General features: G+C 36.4%; 1 protein-coding gene across 10 annotated transcripts in view; it reads left to right on the top strand.

Moving 5' to 3' along the window:
* The window catches only part of LOC137235484 (calcium-dependent secretion activator-like), a 2443847-nt gene that overhangs the window by 280848 nt on the left and 2144942 nt on the right, over positions 1–18057 (top strand). For 8 of the 10 annotated variants that reach the window (XM_067758485.1, XM_067758483.1, XM_067758487.1 and 5 more), the window contains one exon: positions 7513–7961. The exons of 1 other annotated variant lie outside the window; for it this stretch is intronic. In XM_067758485.1, the coding sequence (XP_067614586.1) occupies positions 7612–7961 (350 nt within the window). In that variant the 5' untranslated portion in view covers positions 7513–7611. Of the gene's footprint in view, positions 1–7510; positions 7962–18057 lie in introns of all 10 variants that reach the window. One more of the 10 variants, XM_067758491.1, reaches the window with a different exon arrangement.

Raw genomic sequence — 18057 nt, 5'->3', positions numbered from 1 at the left:
TCGTTTGTTAATGTATGCATAAGCCTATTTTTTGATGTATTGAAAATATTTGTTATAAATAAATAAGTTTAAAAAGTTTAATTCTATCTAAAAATTATTTCGCCGAAACGAGCAACCCATAAAAATATATAGGTGTTTCTTATTTTTCAAATGTCCCGGGAAATTTTTAAAAGTCCCGGGAATTTGGCTCAAATTTGAGGTTTGTCCCGGGAACAAGAAATAAAAATCTGGCAACCCTATATACTAATTAAATAAATTTGTTTTTCATATATCGTTTTGGAGCGTTCGAAATTATTTGCTCGCATACATTTTGAGTCAGTGCAAATTGCAATAATTAATTTGACAAAATAAAAAAAATTTAATCGAACCTTGTTATAACTTAGCTTTAGAAATGAAAATAAAGTAATAGTTATCACTAATCAAATAAATAAAAATATCAATTTTATAATCAAACACAAAGTTAAGGAGCAGTTTCTGTATAAGTAAACAAGTACGCCGAGTAGAAACCAACACCAAATGGATCAATCATAGATATATCAGCACCAGCCTGCAGAGCTTCCATGAATGCTTTTTGTACCAGATTTGGCAATTGTACCCAAATTGTTGGTTAAATCAGTTTTGGTCATACCAATACCAGTATCAATAATGGCCAAGGTGCCAGCAGTTTTGTTTGGAACGAGCTTAATGTACAACTCTTTACCGCTGTCCAATTTTGTAGGATCTGTGAGTGACTCGTAATGTATTTTTATCCAAAGCATCGGATGCATAAGATATCAATTCATGTAGGAAAATTCCTTTGTTCGGGTAGAATGTGTTGGTGATCAACGACATAAGCTGAGCATCTCAGCTGGGAAAGCTAAGGTTTCCAAATCTTCTGGAATCTTTAACTGTTTTTATAGAACTGCACAAAATTCAATAAAATTTCCTTTTCTTTTTAAAACAGCAATCAATTGCAAAAATTTGCAATTTCACTTGGTATGTACTCTCACCGAGAAAAATTATTTTCAAGCGCATTTTTTAATCCAACTGATCTGCTCCAATTCCAACTTAAAAAGGGAAGTTCGAAGTTGCTCTTTCTCGTGCAGGTGGTTCGACATCTCTCCACTCTCAAGTTGACAAACTTTACAAATAATGCAGTATCGTTAGTAGGGTTACCATCAAATAGAATGATACTACGCTTTATAGGGGACTTTTACGGGTTCCTAAGTTTGGCGTCCACTGTTGTGTGATGGAAGCATACTCCGCCTACCAAACCGTATGCCCTGGGTTCACACCCCGGGCAAAGCAACATCAAAATTTTAGAAATAAGGTTTTTCAATTAGAAGAAAATTTTTCTAAGCGGGATCGGCCCTCGGCAGTGTTTCGCAAGCGCTTCGAGTGTATTTCTGCCATGAAAAGCTCTCAGTGAAAACTTTTCTGCCTTGCAGATGCCGTTCGGAGTCGGTATAAAACATGTAGGTCCCCTCCGGCCAATTTGGATGAAAAATCAAGAGGAGCACGACGCAAATTGGCCTTAGATCTCTTCGGAGGTTATCGCGCCCTTTTTCTGCTTTGCTTGCTGCCTTCGCTTGTATATTGCCGAAATTTGTTGTTGTTGGTGTTGTCTTCCGTAATGCTGCTGTTATCAACTGTTGTTTTTCTGCTTCTTGCCTCTCGTTCTCTCCTTCTAATTTTTCTCGGACTTTTGATGAATTTTAGGATGATGAGTAGGATAAGTAAATGGCGTGTCGGTGATGTTTTACCGCTATTAACGGTGTTTATTAAAGGCGTCATTGGTGGTTGTGTTTATCATCACGGTTATGGCATAGTACAGACAGTTGAAAAAATTAATTTTTTCCATATACATGTATGTATGTATATAACACCACAAAATGTCGTAGATTTTGTTCAAGTTCCAAATTTATGTTTAGTAAAAATTGTATTTCCAAATTTCTTTTAAATTGTCTCAAATTAGGTTTTAAATGATGTATATGTTTTAAATAGTCCATTTTGCCATTTGTGACTTTTTGTTTTGAAATTTTATGTATTTTTTTCGTATTTTTTTCAAATTTTATATATATTTTTTTTGTAATTAATATTAAAATATGATTGTAGCGACCTTTTACTTTGATGTTATCAAACTGTGATTTTTGCCGGCTTAAGGACCAATGTAATAAAACACTTTTTTAATATATTTCCCAATATATTTCAATCTCCTTCGGAGATCGTCTTCAGGAGCTATAACAATAACAAACAAATATTCACATTAGGCCGGGTCGATTTGTGGGGAGGCATGGTTCCTTCGGCAAAGTTTCTTATTTTGATCCCTAGAATACGATTTTCACAGAGCAATGAGCGACTTTTAAATCGACACACCCTAATTCACATATAAAACTGAATACAATTGGGATACAATTTTTCCATACATACATACATTAATTATCTTGTCCGATACACGACACTTGTTAGTTCGCCATGCAGTTCAGACCAATTTTTGTTTTTTTTTTTTGTGAGTCAAGTAAGTGTCTATAAATATGTGAGCAATTTTCTGTGTCCGTTTTGTAGTTTAGTCTCTTGCTTGGTGGTGTATTTGCTATGTGTAGCATTTCTAACGTAAACCTTTTGCTGTAATTTGTCTCCTGCTCTAGTATGCTCACCGCTTTAAAATCTGGTAGGTGTCCGTTCTCTGAACAGTGGGCCGCAAGTGCTGTTTTATGAATATTACCAGATGATCTACATTTAATATCCGATCTGTGTCCTGCTATTCTTGTTTTTAAATTGTTCTTTGTTGTACCCACGTATTCTTTTCCACAGTTATTATTTTCATTTCCCGCACATGTAATCTTATATATTACATTATGTTTGTCTGAATTTGTTATTTTGCTTTTCATGTTATTAAAAAATAAGTTTGTTGTGTACGATGGTTTGTGTGCAATTCTTAAATTCTCCTTGTCATAGATGTCTGAGCCCTGCAATCCTTCTGAAAAACCTGGTATATATACTGCAGATCTATATTTTGTAGTCGTGTTCTCTCTGTTCTTCTGGCATTCATCTTTCGGATATTCCTTTACTAACCTCTGTATTGCGTTAGGAGGGAAGTCATTCATCTTTAATATGTGTGTTATACGTTTTTTATTCTCGGAGTAAAAAACCGTGTCACTCGTATCTAATACTCGTCTAATGGAGTTTTTCGCCGTATTTATAATCATACCCCTAGGGTGTTTTGATTTAAAATTTATTATTCTTTCTGATGATGTGGGCTTTTGATACCAGACAAGTTTTATTTTATTGTCTATTTTACATACTAATGTTTCTAGAAACGGCAGTCTACTAGCTGACTCCAGCTCCATCGTAAACTTTATGTCCCTGTGGAATGAGTTTAGCAACACCAAGGTTTTCTCCAGCTCGTCCTCCTTAACAATGGCAAACACATCATCTACGTACTTGCTAAGTAGTCTCGCGTTTGTCACTGTTTCCAAAATCTCTTCCATGATTATGTCGGCAACAATCGGTGATTGGGGATCCCATCGGAAGTCCTTTGAGTTGCGTATAAATTATTTCTTCATACTTGAAATATCTATTTTCCGATATGCAAAACTTCACAATAAAAAGGTGTTTTGGAATATCCGTGTGTTCCTTTATGTCTTTCCACTTTGTCAGTATAGTTTGTATAGCCAGGTCTGTTGGTATACTTGGGAATAGTGACACATCAAACGTTACGAGGTGTTCATCATCATAAACGTAGGAGTCGTTGACCTTGTCTTTGAATTCTATTCCCCTTTTTTATATTAAACTTAGATTTCGTCGTCAGATTTTTTTAAATATTAGTCAGGTATTTACATAAATTATAGGACGGAGCATTTAACATAGAACAGATTGGTCTTAAGGGCATATTCTCTTTATGGACCTTTTATAATCCATATATACGGGGTAGGAGAGCTGTGTGTGTAGACATTTTGAGTTTTTCGTTGTTCGTTATAAGACCTAATTTGTGCAATTTATCTACCAACGGATTATTTTTCGTTTGTAACTTCAATGTCGGATCCTGGCGTAATCTTCGGTATGACGACAAATCTTCCAGCAAACTTTGCATTTTTGACCTATAGTCACTTTTTTCCACTGCTACCGTCACATTACCTTTGTCTGCATTCACAATCATAATATTTTTATTTTTGTTCGAAAATTCGCGTGTTTGTTCCACTGTGTCATTAATGGCTACGTCCGTTGTGCTCGCTCTGTTTTTCGTCAAAGTGTCTTTAATTAAAAATGATAATTTGGTTCTCGCAGATTCCTGGTGCTCTTTGTTTTTTATGCTCCTTACCAATTCTTCCCCATCAGCTATGCATTTGAAAATAGGGAATGTATTTGTTGATATTGGTAGAGCGAAATTTGGACCTTTTTCAAGCAGTGCTTCAACTTCAGGTGGAAAATCTGTGTTTGTTTTATTTACCAACCACTGCTTGTTGTTACTGTTGTTGCCTACTATTTGTTTATTTCGCGCGCTTCGTAATCTTTCAAACTTTGCTTTTTGTTGGTCATTCCATTGTATAGCTCGTTTCAGTGTGAGTTGCTGATCACTCTCAAATAAAGCTTTCACATCCTCGTTCTCCATTATTTGGCTTAGCTTTTCTTTTGTATATGCCACCTGTTTTGTTTTTGTCTTTAAAATATCGTGTTTGAATTTTATTAAGGCGCTGAGTATTTTGCTGTTGAAAAATAAATTGTGTCTGTCTATTGTGTGTTTTATATGTTTAGGTATGTGATTGTCAATGGTAAATATGTAATCTAGTTTTGTTGTATTTTGTGTAAACTTAGGTATAATTTTAGTTTTCCTGCATTTTAATAAAAACCTTATGCTACTCTGCAGTCTTGCCATCTGGTTGGATTCAGTCTTATATCTGTTGATCGATTTCTTCGTTTTGTTGACATATTGGTTCTTCAGCTTCGCATAAACCATCTTCTTGCTGCTGTTTTTTACGGCGTGTCTTCCGTAGTTAAGATTAAAATATGATTGTAGCGACCTTTTTACTTTGATTTTATCAAACTGTGATTTTTGTGTTTGCGAACTAACAAGTGTCGTCTATCGGACAAGATAATTAATCCCCTGAAGACGATCTCCGAAGGAGATTGAAATATATTGGGAAATATTTAAAAAAGTGTTTTATTACATTGGACCTTGAGCCGGCAAAAATCACAGTTTGATAAAATCAAAGTAAAAAGGTCGCTACAATCATATTTTAATCTTAACTACGCAACAATCATATTTTAATCTGCGCAGCTATGGCAGGTTGTCTGAAAAATTTTCTACTTACTATTCCAAAAACAAAATACATTTTTTCAAATTTAGAAAAATTAAAAAATAACAATAATTATCATTAGAAAAAAAATTATTGTTCTGGCCTAGAGCTCGATTCGAACCTTGAATGATTTATCAATAGGCCGATAAAAACAAAAACAATTGTTAATAAACCATGAGCACTTGGGAATGTCAAACAAAGTAGTTGACAATAAACAAAAATCCAGCATTATCAGTTATTTGCACCAGATGGCGCAACACTGTATAAATATAGTTGGTAAAAAGGAATAGAAGTAGCGAATTTGCCAGTCAAAAAGACCACCGCTGTATAGCTAAATGGTTAGCGCAGCATGCCTAAAGCGTACTGATGATGAAGGCTTAGCACCTTTCGAAATGGATCTATCTGCGCAGCTATGGCAGGTTGTCTGAAAAATTTTCTACTTACTATTCCAAAAACAAAATACAATTTTTCAAATTTAGAAAAATTGAAAAATAACAATAATTATCATTAGAAAAAAAATTATTGTTCTGGCCTTGAGTTCGATTCGAACTTTGAATGATTTATCAATAGGCCGATAAAAACAAAAACAATTCTTAACTACGGAAGGCACGCCGTAAAAAGCAGCAGCAAGAAGATGGTGACAACAAAACGAAGAAATCGATCAACAGATATAAGACTGAATCCAACCAGATGGCAAGACTGCAGAGTAGCATAAGGTTTTTATTAAAATGCAGGAAAACTAAAATTATACCTAAGTTTATACAAAATACAACGAAACTAGATTACATATTTACCATTGACAATCACATACCTAACTACTCGAAGGCTCAGGGTCTTAATATCGCATATAAGGTCCTGTCAAGTGTATTGTGCGATACACATCACCTCTTCGTCGACTTTAAAGCCGCCTTACAAAAAGGAGCTGAATATATGCCGCAATATCTGAATTTGGTTTCCCCGCAAAACTTATAAAGCTATGCAAAATGACGTTGAGCAACACCATCAGCTCAGTCAGAGTTGGAAAGGATCTCTCCGAGCCGTTCGAAACTAATGGAGTTTTCAGGCAGGGTGACCCCCTATTGTGCGATTTCTTAAATTTTATGCTGAACAAAATTATACTAGCTGCAGAACTTAACCGCTTTGTATCAAAATTCAATAAAAGCCTTAAAAAAGAAGCGGCAAAAATGGGTTTGATGGTGAATGAGGACAAAACGAATTACTTTCTGTCATTCGGCAAAGTGTCAGCGCATATGCACCTTGGTAGCCACGCTACTGTTTGCAGCCATAATTTCGAAATAGTAAAATTCTTCGTTTATTTGGGAACCAGCATTAATACTAACAACAACACCAACTCTGAAATCCAGCGAAGAATCACTCTTGCCAATAAGTGCTACTTTGGCCTAGGTAGGCAACAGAAAAGTAAAGTCCCCTCTCGGCAAACGGAAATCATGCTCTACAAGTCATTAATCGCACCCATTGTGCTGTATGGTGCAGAAGCATGGACCATAACAACATTAGATGAAGCAGCTCTGGGAGTGTTCAAGAGAAGTTTTCTTCGAAAGATTTATGGACCTCTCCACGTTGGTGATTGCGAGTACCGAAGAAGATTTAATGATGGGCTATACGAGCTTTAAGCAGACAACAACATAGTCCAGCGAAAAAAAATGTAGCGGCTACGCTGGCTAGGCCATGTTATGCGAACGAAAGATGACGCTCCGGCTAAGAAAGTGTTTTTATCGGAACCCGCCTATGAAAGCAGGGAAGAGGGTGGCCCCCACTCCGCTGTAAGAACCAGGTGGGAAACGATTTAAAATCCCTTGGTGTGACCAATTGGCGCCAGTTGGCAGAGCGAAGAAGCGACTGGCGCGCCTTGTTGGATGGCCATAACCGTTTAAATGGTTAAGCGCCAATTAAGTAAGTTAGTTAAGAGCTTTGTTGTAAACCTATTTTTTGTTAATAAGGGGAAAGTTTTATCTTGTATCTTTTTGGTTCAGGGTTTGTTATATGCTTATGCATATTATATTAGTATTAATTTGTGGATGAATTACAAATATTTGTTAAAAAAAATATATATATCGAAATGGTTTAATCCCATATAGTTGATTCATCCAAAAATGATACTAATTGTCTGATTTGGTGTAGGCTAAAAGTCCCCATTTTTAAATTTTTACGATTAAAGAATTTTTTTTTTGGAAAATGTGGCAAAATCTGCTTTCAGTAAATTTTTCTTTTTCAGCGGAATCTACAACCTCATTATCTTACTGTATTTAACGAACTCTCCAGCCTAAAATCTGTGAGATTTATTTTCATACAGGATTAAAAAACTAAATCAATCATGATCGATCCTAGCTCAAGTGAAGAAGAGGGCGATGATGATCCCGTGACCTTCTCCCAGCCAAAAGGACGCCTTATTACAGCTGGATCCTCGATTTCCCAGTCCAATGTTAAATTTGAAGTCGGGAACTCCGAGTGTAGCCTCGCAATCTCTAACCCCAATCAAGATTATTTATGCTCTATTTCTCATAAATCACTTACCTATGCAGGGGGTACTCCTGGAAATTGTTTAGAAGAGACCACCAGCAATGTACGTGCCAGCGGGAACGAAAAGTTAGATTACAGTTGTCACACACTAACTGGGAGTGATTCTCCCTCAAATTTAGAAGTGCCAAGCAGTGCCATATCAAGGTAAGATATTGTTAAAAGAATGGACGTTTATGTTTAAAAATGTATATTATACACCGTTTTTTTCCTCATAAGTAATCTCTTATATTGATCTCTTAATTTCCCTTAATCACTTATGTAGAGTGATGAATCCCGAAATTACTCCAAATTCATCCTATTGCGAAATGATCCCGAAATAGTCACGAAAACTATCTTTAAGAATTAGCAAACTAATTTTCTTTTGTTAATTACGCGGCAAATAACTTGTTGCTTGATATTCATAAAGCCACTAATTGACTTAAAATTGTGTGTGAGAAAGTATTGCTGCGTACATTTGTGTGTGTAACAAACACAAAACTAGTTGTTACTTTAATATTTGACCTTTCTATACAAAGTCAAGTTTTAACCACTATTTTTATACTCAGTTGAGCAGAGCTCACAGAGTATATTAACTTTGATTGGATAACGGTTGGTTGTACAGGTATAAAAGAATCGCGATAGATATAGACTTCCATATATCAAAATCATCAGTATCGAAAAAAAATTCGATTGAGCCATGCCCGTCCGTCCGTACGTCCGTCCGTTTGTCCGTTAACACGATAACTTGAGTAAATTTTGAGGTATCTTGATGAAATTTGGTATGTAGGTTCCTGGGCACTCATCTCAGATCGCTATTTAAAATGAACGATATCGGACAATAACCACGCCCACTTTTTCGATATCGAAAATTTCGAAAAATCGAAAAAGTGCGATAATTCATTACCAAATACGGATTAAGAGATGAAACTTGGTAGGTGAGTTGAACTTATGACGCAGAATAGAAAACTAGTAAAATTTTGGACAATGGGCTTGGCACTGCTGTAATTTGGCAGTCGTTGAAGATATCATGATGAAATTCGGCAGGAACGTTACCCTTATCACTATATGTCTGCTTAATAAAAATAAGCAAAATCGGAGAACGAGCATGCCCACTTTTTTAAATTTTTTTTTTTTTAATTCAAATTTTAAAAGAAAAGTTAATATCTTTACAGTATATAAGTAAATTATGTCAACATTCAACTCCAGTAATGATATGTTGCAACAAAATACAAAAATAAAAGAAAATTTCAAAATGGCCGTGGCTCCGCCCTTTTTCATTTAATTTGTCTAGGATACTTTTAATGCCATAAGTCGAACAAAAATTTACCAATCCTTGTGAAATTTGGTAGAGACTTAGATTCTAGGACGATAACTGTTTTCTGTGGAAAAGGGCGAAATCGGTTGAAGCCACACCCAGTTTTTATACACAGTCGACCGTCTGTCCTCCCGCTCGGCCGTTAACACGATAAATTGAGCAAACATCGATATATCTTTACTAAAGTCAGTTCACGTAATTATCTGAACTCACTTTGTATTGGTGTAAAAAATGGCCGAAATCCGACTATGACCACGCCCACTTTTTCGATATCGAAAATTACGAAAAATGAAAAAAATGCCATAATTATATTCCAAATACGAAAAAAGGGTTGAAACATGGTCTATTGACGCAAAATGTAACTTTAGAAATAAACTTGGTAAAATGGGTGTGACAACTACCATATTAAGTAGAAGAAAATGAAAAAGTTGTGCAGTGCGAAATCAAAAGCCCTTGGATTCTTGGAAGGAATACTGTTCGTGGTATTACATATATAAATAAATTAGCGGTATCCAACAGATGATGTTCTGGGTCACCCTGGTCCACATTTTGGTCGATATCTGGAAAACGCCTTCACATATACAACTATCACCATTCCCTTTTAAAAGCCTCATTAGTACCTTTAATTTGATACCCACATCGTACAAAACACATTCTAGAGTCACCCCTGGTCCACCTTTATGGCGATATCTCGAAAAGGCGTCCACCTATAGTACTAAGGCCCACTCTCTTTTAAAACACTTATTAACACCTTTCATTTGATACCCATATCGTACAAACGAATTCTTGAGTCACCCCAGATCCACCTTTATGGCGATATCTTGAAAAGGCTTCCACCTATAGAACTAAGACCCACGCCCTTTTAAAATACTCATTAACCCTTTCGCTATATTGTTGCCATATGGCAACATCAAATTTTGGGACGGCGTAGTTTCCACCACTTAAAAAAAAACTAGTAATTTTATGAACAATTATGTTTTTTAAACCTTTAAGTAAAATACAAAATTACAAAAAACCAATTTTTTGGTGTATTGTAGTTCATAGAGTGATTTGAAAGAAGGTATTCCCTTCATTGCGATTTATTTCAATAAAAGGCACTTTTTTATTTTCCGGCTGGAAAAAATATTTTATAACTTTCTGAAAAATTGTTGATTAAAATATAACCATAAATATTTGCTTTAGAGACTGCTATTGAAGTTTTGGATTATAAAGCTTTTTTAAAATGTGTATGTTGCCATTTGGCAACATATGCCTTGTAAGGTGTTCAACATTTCAATAAAGTGCGGCCAATTTTTAAATTGCATACATTCATTTGCGCTAGTAACTCATAGCGATCAGACGTTTTTTTTTTGAACTTTAGCAAACATTTTTTAGCCATGCCACGGAAAATGAAAGAAGCTGATATCGAAAAAATTCTGATAAATTTTGACGACTCGGATATATCCGACACAGAGCACTTACAAGAAACAGAAACTTTTGATAATTTACTAAATGCATTTGACGAAAATGAAACTTTTTTGATCGAAGAGCTTTCCCGGCAAGATCAATATGAAATTAATATTTCAAATATTGATGTCGAAGAAAACGTAGGTTTGGGTGAAGCTACAATAGCTGAACCTAGCTCTATTTCACGTCAAGTTTCAAAGTTCATTCCGAAAAAAAATTGTGAGTTCCGATGTAAGAAAGCACCATGGTCTCCTCTAAATGCGTGTTTTACTCAGACCTACCCAAATTCTAATACGAAAGTCCCCGTGGTTTATTTCTTGGAGTATTTTTCTGAAAATTTCCTTGACCAAGTTGTGCAAGCCACTAATCAAACATCTTTATTGCAAAGTGGCAAATCCGTAAATCTCTCTAAGGAAGTGTTTCTGAAATTTTTTGCTTTAGAGATAACAATTGGAACATTGGGCTACCCTAGATTGGATATGTACTGGTCAAAGGCCACAGCAATACCGGTCTTCTCTCAATGCATGACAAGACCACGATTTCATTCCATACGAAATAATTTAAAATTTACAACAGTCACAATCAATGGTGATAAACTGTTTAAAATTCGACCACTCCTGGATGCTTTTACGCAAAAACTTTACACTATGACTTTACAAAATGATGATTCCATTTAAAGGAAAGACTGCATTAAGGCAATATATGCCTAAAAAACCTATAAAATGGGGTATTAAAATATTTTGTCTTTGCAGTTCGAAAGGCATAATTTACGATTTTGAAATATATCAGGGTAAGGGAACTGTTTAGATTAATCAAAATCTAGGGTTTTGCTCTGATATTGTAATGCATTTAACGAAAACTATATCTGATAATACAAATTTCAAGCTGTTTTTTGACAGCTATTTTTCTTCTCTGAATTTGTTATTATGTTTAAAACAAAAGGGAATTTGGGCCATACGAGGAAATAGGATTAGTAAAGTACCTCTCATATCTGAGGAGTTGAAAAAAGAAGGGCGGGGAAGTTTCGACTGTCGTATAGAAAGATAAGACAATATCTTTTGAAATGGCTTGATAGTGGTACCGTTCAACTTGTGTCTTCAATTTATGGGGATGAACCTTTACACAAGGTTACAATATTTTGTTCCGAACAGAATAAAAAGATTGAAATAACTCAGCATTGTCAAAGTGTATAATAAAAACATGGGTGGAGTGGATAAAATTGACTATCTTTTGTCACTATACCGTATATCAATTCGATCGCAAAAATGGACACTCAAGGTGTTTGACCACTTTATAGACATGGCTATATGCAACTCATGGCTAGAATATAAAAGAGACTTGTTCAGCATTGACCCAAATACTCAAAAGCATATGGGCCTTTTAGAATTCCGACAAGATGTTTCTGATGGGCTAATTTCTCTGTCCAACAAAAATGAGTGTTCTAGAAAACGTGGGCGGCCAAAAGGGGCACTGAGCGAAGAACGTGTAGCTAAATCAAGACGTACGAATGAAACAGCTCCTGTTGTTTCCATACGATATGATGGAAACCAACATTGGCCGGAGCATACAGAAAAGAAAAGCAGGTGCAAAATCAACGGATGTTCAGGATATACCAGGTTCAAGTGTTCAAAATGCCAGATTCACCTATGCCTCCCTAATGGAGCTCGGGAGTGCTTCAAGGACTACCATTATATAAGCTAACTATCGTAATAAAAATATGAATTCTTATTATTATTTTTAATATTATTATTTTTATTATAATAATTATTGTTATTATCACTATTATTTCCACTATTATTATTCATTATCTTCATTACTTTTTGATTTGGTTTTAGTAATTACTTAAACTGAAGTGTTAATAAAAATGTTATATGTATGTATTCATGTTTATATGAATATTTTTGAATTTCTGATTTTATATTTTCATTTCCAGCATTGTATGTCATAAATAAAACAAAATAAATTGAATAAGACATCTTTGCTTCAAATATTACATATGTGTGTTTTCTGTACCTTTAACGAAATTTGTTGCCATATGGCAACATTGAAAAAAACTGTTTTCCGAAAATAATTTTGAAATTTTATTTATTTATTTATGCTAATGGAACCAATAAGAGATCTCGCGTAAAATTTTAGATTTTTTTGACTACTCTATAAAAAGTTGTACTGAAAGGGTTAACACCTTTCATTTGATACCCATATTGTACAAACGCATTCTAGAGACACCCCTGGTCCACGTTTATGGCGATATCCCGAAAAGGCGTCCACCCATAGAACTAAGGCCCACTCCCTTTTAAAACACTTATTAACACCTTTCGTTTGATACCCATATTGTACAAACGCATTCTAGAGTCAACCCTGGTCCACTTTTATAACGATATTCCGAAAAGGCGTCCACCTATAGAACTAAGGCTCACTCCCTTTTAAAATACTCATTAACACCTTTCATTTGATACCCATATAGTACAAACAAATTCTAGAGTCACCCCCGGTCCACCTTTATGGCGATATCTCGAAAAGGCGTCCACATATAGAACTAAGGCCCACGCCCTCTTAAAATACTCATTAACACCTTTCATTTGATACTCATATCGTACAAACAAATTCTAGAGTCACCCCTGGTCCCCATTTATGGCGATATCTCGAAACGGCGTCCACCTATGGAACTAAGGATCACTCCCTTTTAAAATACTCATTAACACCTTTCATTTGATACCAATATTGTATAAACACATTCTAGAGTCACCCCTGGTCCATCTTTATGGCGATATCTCGAAAACGCGGCCACCTATAGAACTAAGCCCCACGCCCTTTTGAAATACTCATTAACACCTTTCGTTGGATACCCATATTGTAAAAACGCATTCTAGAGTCACCCCTAATACACCTTTATGGCGATATCCCTAAATGGCGTCCACCTATAGAACTATGGCCCACTCCCTCATAAAATACTCTTTAATACCTTTCACTTAATACACATGTTATATTCCAGGGTTACCCTCGTTTCATTTTCCTACATGGTTATTTTCCCTTATGTTGTCACCATAGCTCTCAACTGAGTATGTAATGTTCGGTTACACCCGAACTTAACCTTTCTTACTTGTTGTTATTGATATTAGAGGAAAATTGCAAAGTTTACAAACGTCGACGGTTACTAGGAGATGTTTCTGAATTTCACATCTTCATCAGCTATCTTCTCGGGAGCTGAGTATTGAGCTCGAATCTTCAACGTTCATAATATTGTAAAGGCAGATGCCTTTAACCACTCAGCCATATGAATGACCCGCTGCTCTCTTTGCAATTGGTCTGTAAGTGTTGCCATTTTTGTTCTTATTCCTTTTATTCACCATTTAAGTACGTACTAATTCTGTATGCTATTTAATCATAATTTTGTGGAATGTTTTAGGAGCGCTTAAGAGATTAGTAACAATGGATTTTTACAGTATTGCTTTTTATTAGCAGAACTTCCGCTGTTAACTATTATATCAATATTATCATCTGCATTTAATTAGCGAGACATATTGCTTTATACAATTGTTTTTATTATTGATATTTAAAAAAAAATTGCAAAGTTTACTAACGGCGATGGTTACTAGGAAATGTTTCGGAATTTCACTTCTTCATCAGCTAGCTTCTGGGGAGCTGTTTATTGAACTCAAATCTCTAACATTCATACTAGTGTAAAGGCAGATACCTTTAACCACTCAGCCATATGAATGTCCCGCTGCTCGCTTTGCAATTGGTCTTTTTTGTTGCTATTCCTTTTATTCACCATTTAGGTACATATTAATTGTGTTGTTAATGTAGAAATGAGATAAACTGAATTAAGCAAGGAAACAAATACAAGCAGGATAGCCTATTGGTTAAGACAACTGCAGTTTCACCGCATGATTCACGGTTCGAATCTCGGTGAAACCTTTGATAACATTACGAAATTTCCTGATGATGAATTCGTGGCGGTTTTCGAAATGGTACCATCGCAATATGCCAATAAATGTTTCTTTTTTCTTTTCAGTTTCTCTTAGAAAAAACATAATAATTGAATATTCAATTATTATAAGCCGGTGATAAGCTCATGAATTCTTAAATAATAAGTAATTCTATATGCTATTTAATCCCAATTGTGTGAAATGTTTTAGGCTCGCTTAAGAGCTTAGTAAAAATTTATTTTTACAGTGTTGCTTTTTATTTGCAGAACTTGCGCTGTTAGCTATTATATCAATATTATCATCTGTATTTAATTAATTCAGAAATATGACCTAGTAACCATCGCCGTTTGTAAACTTTGTACTTTTCTCTAATATCTATTGTTTTTTAATTTTATAAAAAAGTCAATCCTGAAAGATTTGATTTTCATTTTGCCGGTTCGAGGTCAATCAAAATAAAACACTGGTTTTAAAATAGTCCGTTATATTTCGGTTCCCCTGCGGTAATCGTCAGGGAGACAAACTGAAAAGCTGTATAAAGGAATTGTCATATACCATATAGAAATTCCCACATACCATATCGAGAATTTTTTTTGCAAAATTTTTTAAATCTAATTATGCTACAAATGCCTTTTCTCAAGAAGTGTTGCTTTATCTGAAAACCTTAAAGAAGTCATTTAAATATGACTCAAAAGATTTAACTGCGACATATAAAGAAAGCCAACGGGTACCGACGCAACAATACAGAAGAACTTGAATCACCCCCAACAAAATAAAAATGCAGCATTAAGGCATTTGGTACATGGGCTTGAAAGAACAGCTATTACACAAGAAGCATATAAGAGAGAAGCACTAGCAGATAAATTCAGAAGGAATCATGGAGAGCTAAAAATAAATAATGAAAAGGAAAATACTAAAACTTGGACAGCTATGACATAAACTGGAACACATTATGATGGTAGCGTGCTCCGCCTATCACACCGTATGCCCTGGGTTCAAACCCCGGGTAAAGCAACATCAAAATTTTATAAATAAGGTTTTTCAATTAGAAGAAAATTTTTCTAAGCGGGGTCGCCCCTCGGCAGTGTTTGGCAAGCGCTCCGGGTGTATTTCTGCTATGAAAAGCTCTCAGTGAAAACTCATCTGCCTTGCAGATGCTGTTCGGAGTCGGTATAAAACATGTAGGTCCCGTCCGGCCGATTTGTAGGGAAAATCAATAGGAGCTCGACGCAAATTGGAAGAGAAGCTCGGCCTTAGATCTCTTCGGAGGTTATCGCGCCTTACATTTATTTATTTTATTTATACATTAGAGATTGAAACAAAAAAAACATGGAATCCAATTATCATACCAGAGTCCAATTCGCGAATCACATGGTCCAAAAAGAATGTTCCCTAGCAAACATCAATAAAACAGTCAAGGTCCTTCACCTACAAGCAAAAGGCCAATGTATGAACGTACTCGGAAACATGGAAATCTAAAAACAGAAAACATTCAGCGGTAAAATAATAAACAAACAGACAAACACAACTTCTGCACCATATATTTGAACCTTTAAAACTTGTTTACAAGAAATATAGTAATAGCACAGGCACAACACACAATCAAACAACAACAACTAAACACACATAGAAGGTCATACCAATAGAATAACTGACTTCTACCCTCCTCAGTCAGCCACAAAAATCGATCGGTAGTGAAAATGTCTGCTGATGTTCCTATATTTAAATACATGACAAACGACAACAACATATTAGAACGAAAATTCACACTGATGATGCCACAACTCCGAAACTGGTTTGTCTCGAAACCAAATTTTACAAGGGAATACGGAGAATCGTTCCAATACCAATATCCAATATCGGAAAATCATTAAAACAAAATGAGTCAGTTATCGCTTGGCAAGCTTTTAACTTGAAGCGACGCCTACTGAAAATACAACAAGTATTTGTTTCAACAAACAATGTCTGAAATTGCAGGGACATAATAAACAAAGAGCTGAAAGGACAAGGAGGTTATGGAGAAGAAAAAACAATTAATTATTATTATTACTAGGCCTGTGAGCACTGCAACCTTTATGCAGATCTATTGTGCATGACCTTTTAGGTTAATTTTGTATGTGGATGCTTTTGATGTATCTAAGTACCTCTTCAGGCCTTATACTCTATATCACATAGGGACTAAGAGTCACGCCACCTAGATGGGAGAGTCCCTGCCTAGCCAGAGCGACGCATTCGCAGAGAATGTGAACCGGCGTTTCATCCTCTAGCTCACAAAAACGACAAATTTGAGTATCGGATAGATTGTATCACCTAAGTAATATCGTAGACCACAGTGTCCCGTATAGTAACCGGTGAAAGTTCTTAGGTCTTCCCTGCTTAAATTAATGAGTTTGGCTGATACTTTCGTTGCCAGAAGTATAAACCTTTTTACCTGTGTTTGCCCTGGGCAGTCAATCCAGTGACGTCTAAATTGTTTAGTTTCCCAGTTAGTTATATTCTCCCTGGTGTGTGCTTTTGTGGGTCCACAAAAGGGCTCTGGACCATAGAATGCTGCTATAGCATCCTGCTATGCTAGGTAAGATGCATGTTCATTACCTTTATGTCACTGATGTCCGGGAACCTATCCTAACAAAACCTTTTTTTTGCTCCCAGGTCATTAAAGATTTTAGTGCAGTCATCCACTTACTTAGATGTAACTGTGTAGGATTGCAAGGCACGAAGGGTCGCCTGGCTGTCCAATATAATGTAGAATAATAATAATTCCAATTCAATAATCGAATACAGTACAAGATACGGGTATATATAAATTCATAGATATTCGATACAATACAATTCAATAATCGAATATAATACAAGATATGGGGTATATATAAGTTCATGGATATACGCATGTGCAAGGGGGAGATGGGACGGGCGGCAGCCTACGCCGCGTAAACATTCTGGCCCGCCTTGGCGTACTAAGCGCCTAACGTGTGCTGCAGCTCGGTCAGAGCTCGAACTGCTTCTTTGATTAGGATTTTGCCCACTTTGCTTTTGTACGTGGCGGTGCGTAAACCGGTGACGGTGCACCAGATGGTGCGATCCGACACGGTCGGTGGGCGCTGGTTACGCCGGGAACGGGGTGTGGGTGCTCTTGCTGCCGGTTGTTGTTGATGAGTGCTGCGTTAGGGTGGTTCGCGGCGGCGCGACTGACAATGATGGCGCCCCGGCTGCGAGGGTTGGCGACTCCCGGTGTCGCGGTGGAGTAGTGTGTGGTGGTGGAGCCCACACACGTGGCAGCGCTCGTGGGACGTACACACGCTCGTGTGATGGGACAATTCCAGGCAATTGGTACAGTATTTGTGCGCCCTGGCAATCAAGGCGCGTTGTTGGGGTTCCATGGCCGTAAACAGTGGGCAAGTCGAGAGCGCGTGGTGCCGCAAACACAAACGGCATCGTAGATAGTGGGCGACGGCATCGGCATTTCGTGGTGGGATCGTTGGCCTTGTCACTTGCGATGCCAAGGAGCGGCGCGGTGTGGGAACCGGGGGGCGTTGGCGATCCATCTGAGGAAGATAGGATAAAGTACGTGTTA

This window comes from Eurosta solidaginis, chromosome X (assembly GCF_040869045.1).
Source record: "Eurosta solidaginis isolate ZX-2024a chromosome X, ASM4086904v1, whole genome shotgun sequence".
In the NCBI taxonomy this organism is placed as follows: domain Eukaryota; kingdom Metazoa; phylum Arthropoda; class Insecta; order Diptera; family Tephritidae; genus Eurosta; species Eurosta solidaginis.
This window is presented reverse-complemented; position numbering and strand designations above follow the sequence as displayed.